The sequence below is a fragment of the Phallusia mammillata genome, chromosome 6 (assembly GCF_965637545.1).
Source record: "Phallusia mammillata chromosome 6, kaPhaMamm4.hap1.1, whole genome shotgun sequence".
In the NCBI taxonomy this organism is placed as follows: Eukaryota; Metazoa; Chordata; class Ascidiacea; order Phlebobranchia; family Ascidiidae; genus Phallusia; species Phallusia mammillata.
In genome coordinates, this window is record NC_137257.1 from 20,602,294 (window position 1) to 20,608,600 (window position 6,307).

The 6,307-nt window shown below is 35.5% G+C and overlaps 1 protein-coding gene across 1 annotated transcript in view; it reads left to right on the plus strand.

The window, feature by feature from the left end:
* Nucleotides 1-3,855, plus strand: part of LOC145232171 (serine-protein kinase ATM-like) — a 48,108-nt gene extending 44,253 nt beyond the window's left edge. The window contains exons 53-57 of the mRNA XM_080096703.1: nucleotides 296-420; nucleotides 708-822; nucleotides 1,221-1,347; nucleotides 1,962-2,059; nucleotides 2,529-3,855. Of these exons, the coding sequence (XP_079952829.1) occupies nucleotides 296-420; nucleotides 708-822; nucleotides 1,221-1,347; nucleotides 1,962-2,059; nucleotides 2,529-2,712 (649 nt within the window). The 3' untranslated portion in view covers nucleotides 2,713-3,855. The remainder of the gene's footprint in view (nucleotides 1-295; nucleotides 421-707; nucleotides 823-1,220; nucleotides 1,348-1,961; nucleotides 2,060-2,528) is intronic.
* Nucleotides 3,856-6,307: the final 2,452 nt, after the last annotated feature.

Sequence of the window (6,307 nt, forward strand, 5' to 3'; positions counted from 1 at the left end):
ATAATGTTGTTGTTTTCGGCTGAACAGCTTGCAAGTAGAATGCCTAAAAATCCGTTGTAAAGTTTAGTTCGTCGTGTTCGGGCTTCAGTTTGAATAAAAATGCCCTAATTAGGATCTGACCTTACACTACGCTAAGTTTGTTTCGTTAGTTCGCCTTGGACAATGGGCCGGGTTTTAATTTTGGAGTTTTCAATTTCTGGTAAGGCTTGATTTAAGGCCCGCTTACGCATGCTGGAAACTATGTATTGGTGGGTCTTGTTGGAAGCAATTATGTTTTTACTCCGTTGCTTCTCAGACGCGCATACACACGAAGCGTAGCTGCTTCTTCGATAGTTGGATATGTTCTTGGATTGGGAGATCGTCATGTCCAGAATATTCTTGTGGATTACGTCACAGCCGAACTGATTCATATTGATTTGGGTGAGTTAAGATATTGTGACAGATTTCTTCAATCAATGTGAGAACCATAGAGCACTAAACGTTTCCCAAAATCTCACATTCGTGAAAAGTTTTTTACAATTCACATATGATAAACGATGTAAGCATTGTTACAATATTCTAAAGACTTACTTGAAACTTAAAGTGTTTTAAATGACGGATATATGACCCCGGCAGACATCGTGTATCTTTGCATGTTTTCTGGTATCTTATTGTTAGATATGTTGCTTTATAAATATCACAGCGTTGAACTATCCTCAATTTGGTAGGTGTTGCATTTGAGCAAGGCAAATGTCTCCCAACCCCAGAAACCGTTCCATTCCGTCTTACACGTGACATTGTTGATGGGATGGGAGCTACAGGTGTGGAAGGAGTGTTTAGAAGGTACTCATAAATCTGTCTTCGACAAACTAGTATTGCCCAAAACTTGCCAATTTCTACCGGTTACCAAAAGTATCTAGCACCGCATAATTCTGGGCTAAATCGGGTTGAATGTTTGCAGAAATTGGTGTTATGCTAATGCAAAGAAACGAAGTGTAAACCTATTTATGCCACTTGAAGCAATTTGTATTTTAGAAAAGGCATTAAGTAGTCTCGGTTAATAACAGACCTTCATTCAACAAAGTGTTTTGTTGTTTTTCCAAATTCATGTCATTGCTGTAATTAATGCCAATTTCTTAAATTCAATGTCAAAAAAGGCACGTTTTTTACTTTGCGTTTTTGTACAAATAGCATTTTTAACATCATGGCTCATATAAATTAGCAATGACATGATTTTTTAGATGTTGCGAACGAACCATGCAGGCGATGAGGTCATCCTATGACGTCATTACCACAATAGTGGAAGTACTTTTGTACGACCCACTGCATGAGTGGACATTGACACCGAGCAAGGCCATGCATATTCAAGTAAGTTGTAATATGTGTATTACCCAAGATTCGAACCCGGTTTGACCGTTTTCTTAACACAAATATGAATTTTACATATCTTTAAATGTGAGATTTTTTTCAAATGCCATTTCGAAAAATATTGCGATAAAACATGTTCAGAGACCTTTCCAGAGCTACGCTTGTTGTTAAAAAACATTTCCAATGCGTTTGGTTTAAATATTATCTTTAAAATCGCTTATGTGGCTCATCCTATGTTTAGTGTTTTACCCATATAATATAAAACAGTACAAACTTCGTGTAGCTCTGTGGTCCCGTATAAATATCTACGTTTCTACTACGGAGTCATGGTCTACTCTACTGCAATGTTTTTAAAAAAATGTTATTATTACCCTAAAATGGATGGTTTGACATTTTCATCGGGTAATTACATAAATAGTGTTTTTGTGACCTCATCGTATTTATTTTGACGCCATAGTTGGTAATTTTTGTGTTTTGAACTAGTAACAAACGAAATTCATCCGGTTGTTCTCGGGGTAATTATAAGGTGAAGAACCAATGGTCTGCTTGGGAATTGGTAGTGTTGATGCACTATACTAGGATAAAACTAACTAACATTTTTCGCATATTTTTAGCGCCAGCCAACGGACAACACTGAAAGCATAAGCATCAATACATCCATGTCAACTCTAAATACTACGGGTGATTTCATGATTCGAATTGACGAACAAGGGTAAGAATAGAGAATATTTTTATCTTTTGAAAAAAGTTATATGATCACTTTATGACAGACTTATCATTGTATTTCTATAGTCCTGCTCCTGTCAATAAAAAAAAACACTACTAACGTTGGTTATATTAACTCATTGTATTTAATTAAAGAGTTATTCATATGTGGATAATATTATGGTAAGCGGTAGGTAACTATTTGGATCAAAAACTCAATATTGAACGATGTCAGGCCTGCTCTTTGCTTTGTTGCTTAAATGTTGACGAATTCATTGCACTGAATGGCCGTGTTTGATAAATAACACCATTTTGTGTTACGGGTGGCAGATTTAAAAAATCATATTTTTGTAATTTGTGTAAAATTAAAACTTAACTCAAGTATTAAAAAGTGAAATTAATTCCATATGAACTTAAGAAGAATATAGGATTTGCTTATTTTCGCTCTAAATTTTCAAAAACAGTGTTATGGTCAGGTGCGAACAACTAAATACGAACAAACTTGCCGAGCGGGTACTTTTACGTCTCCAAGAGAAGCTCCGTGGTCACGAGGAAGGTTCAGTGCTCAGCGTATGTGGTCAAGTCAACATGTTAATACAACAAGCTACCGACCCGGCCAGACTCTGCCAACTCTTTGCTGGCTGGCAGCCCTACCTCTAATCAATTTCAATTGGATCTGACTGCATTTGAGAGTTAATTCACCTAGCTATAGCAAGGGTTGCCATACCCAGGGTTTTTTTAAGGTTTGGTTTGGGTGACCGCTAAGTAGTTTTAAGCGACCGCAAGTGTTTCATTTAAATACCAAAAAATAGCCATTTCCAAATTTTGGGAAACCGCTGGAGAAATTTGGGTGACCGTTTCGGTCCCCCAAAACACCTTAAAAAAACACTGCCCATACCATCCTTATTTTTAAAATTTGTCCTTATTTTGAAGGGCAATGGATTAGAAAAAAATGTTGTCCTTATTTCTTAGAAATGTGCTTGTTTTGAGTCCTTATTTTATCCTATTTTCAACGAGTACAAGTAAAATCCCTGCTAAAAGTAAAAGTAAACCTAGGTCTGAGTGAGATGCTCTATAAATATTTCCATGAACAAGGAGTTGCTAGAACAGATTGTGTCTGGCAAAAAATATGGCATGTGATATGTCAAGGCTTGTATAAATGCAAAAATTTGTTCAAAAATGCTTGTTTTGTTGGTGAAAAAATTCTATTTTGTGATTGTCCTTGTTTGGGGGCCCATGTCGATGGCAACCCTGGCTATAGCGGCATAGCCATACACCACATATTGCCTTTCTTGCAATGAATTTTTACCCAGTTTTTTGTTATCATTAAGCCATGGCAGAAGTTTTTCTGTCAAAGCTCTCCATGTTCTAGTGTCAAATTTGGAAATACCTCTTGGTGTAATGAATTGACAATTGTTACGTATAAATCATATATAATCGTTGTGTTTCTGTTAAATTGCAAATCCAGTTTGACACAATGCCTGCTATCGCCTACTCTAATGAATTAATAGATGCTGTCATCAAACGTTTAAGGTGTTCAACGGTTTACAAACAGATTGTCACTGCCTTAAGTTTAAAAAGTGTATTTTTTGTTTTCAGTTAACATCACTCTATATTAAAATGGAGGCTTACCTAATTTTTGCAACTGTACAAAATAGTTTTTTTGCGTTTAGTTTGTTTGTAATTGTGCTTGCCTTGACTTGTTATTCTGCTTTTGCCAAGTTCACTATTGTTTTAAACATCACGTCGCCAGTTGGTTGCAGTCTCTTTGAGTTATATTTGAAGAAAAAAAAACCAAAAACACATGCTAGTCCAGTGGGAGCGTAGGTTAAACAGAAACAATACGAAATAAACTTTACAAAAAGAGGACAGACAGTTTATGACAAAAAGTGTAGTGAAACACTTTTAGAAATCTAACTTCAGTGTATCTAAAATGGCCTCGTTTAAATGTGATTGGAATGCAATCCTTTTTTATTGATTTCGTGCATAACGACAGTATTAGTGGTCTGTCTCTATGGTATCACAAAAACATTATTTCGTCTTCAAAGTCTCAAAATGTAACCATAAAATGTATAAGGCTTCGTTTACTGATGTTTAAGAAGGTAAACAGAAATGTATTGAATCTGTGTGAAAATAGCAGATGTTTCAGTGAGGTCAAATTTTAAGAAGTTGCCTTGAAAAGAGTTTGCGAAGACGAAGTGAAAAGAAATGGAGGTTAGTATTATTTCTGAAAAATCAATAAATTAACAAAGATAAACTTCAAAACATATGCGTCTAATCATTTTGGTTTATTGAAGTTAAAGCGTTTGGCTAATGTAGTTTATTTGTTTTCACATTTTCATGCACAACTGCACTTTTTCAAAAGTTACACCATATGACTGGCTGCGCCACACGTATATGTGATAAGTTCAATTTGCCTGTCACTCAATCAGTATGTTTGGGTGCTTGGCTACGCTATCGTTGCTGAAAACATTTTTTTCGTAGGTTTAAAGACTTTTAAACAACAAAAGTAGGTGTCACAAAAATGCTGATGGTTAATGTTAGTGAGGTTTTGTACTAGCATAACATCAAAACCTCAGCCCTGGTTGAACAAAACAATTACCTGGATGTCACCAAATAGGCATTTTAATGTGACTAAAAGGTCTTTGACAGCATGACTAGAGTTTACACAACACATTTGTTGTAAACACAGTAAGTAATGATTATTTAGGCTTTGGATGCATTATAGCTCTACAATTAGTCAGTGTGAAAAATAGACTTTGGTGCTTGGGTAGAACTCAATGAAAACATTCAAAGCCTTGTATCAATTTGTTTTTGTAGTGTCAAAATAATCACACCATGTGTATATTGCTAACCATAGGTGCGTGGTTGTGAAGATCCATATATACATTTTTGCTTTTGGAAACAGTCACTATCTACAATAATACATAAATAAAAGCAGCCAACTGAATTTCAGAAGCAAATCTATATCAACTGAACCTAAAACAAATTGTGCACATAATGTGGATATTGCATGTATAAATTGCAAATACTGTACCCCAAAAAGCCACCTTTCTAGTTTCAATATCATTTCTTAATTTGCTGTAATTTAGACAGTTTGTAAAATAGACCATTGATGGGTGTTAATTTTTCTGTTTTACCTTATAACCCACCAGTTACTGTGCTGTATCCTAAAACAGAATATTTACAATAAAAAGTTTCAACACTAATTTCCTCAAAAAAGTTTTCAACACCAAATGATAACATTTAAATAGTAAAATATTGTCAAGAGTAAGACCATAGTTTTTTCCTTCTGTAACATGGCTAGTGTTGATAAGGTCGCTTTCCTGAGGGACCTAAATTGTTTTTGTATATTTTTCCGGCTGTCAAAGATGTTTACCCTTGTTCTACTTTAAAACAACGTTAAAACTATTTAAACTTATTACATGGGTATCTGAAGTTGTGATTGTTAATTTTGACCCCCAGTTTTGGCTGTTTTCAACAATTGTAACCCCGTGCATTTACAGTTCTGGTATAATGAATGTTCAATAAATACATGAATGTTTCAGGGTGATATCAGTTACAAGCACTTGTTCATCTCGACTGTTCAATGGGTGACCTGACGACCTATAACAAAGTTGGAAACTGCAGGATACGAGGAAGGCAATGGTACTTGTAATTATGGGTCCCCTTCCCTGAAGGGGACACATGTTGATTTTACTCGATTTGTTTTTGTTTTTTTTTCTTTTTTTTTCTTTTTTGTTTTTTCTTCCCTAAAGTTTGTCCACCCCACTTTGCCATGAAATGTTTGATGGATTTCGATGAAACTTTCAGAGATGGTAGATATGGTTATGCAGATGTGCCATCTACTTCATTTGACTTGATAACCCCAGTATTTACCCCGCCAGACCCCGAAATGTAAAACGTTTTTGTAGGTTGCTGCGCTCCACAAACAGAAAATTTCTTTGGTGTAATAGTATAATATAGGCATCAGAACATATGGTACTTGTGTTTGTGCAATACTTGGTGGACGGTTTTGCACATGTCAGTCAGAGGGGGTGTTAACAGCCTTATGACGTCAGATGTGTTAACGAATGTTGATAATCACGCCTCTAGTGGTCAAAATTTCAAACATTACCCGATTTGGTTAAAATTTTACAGGACTGTTGCTTGGGTCATTGTGGTTTCATATTTTATACTTTTGGGTGTAAAACCCCATCAGTTACCCCACTAACCCCCTGAAAAGGGTGAAATTTTTAAACAGTGTTGGAATTAA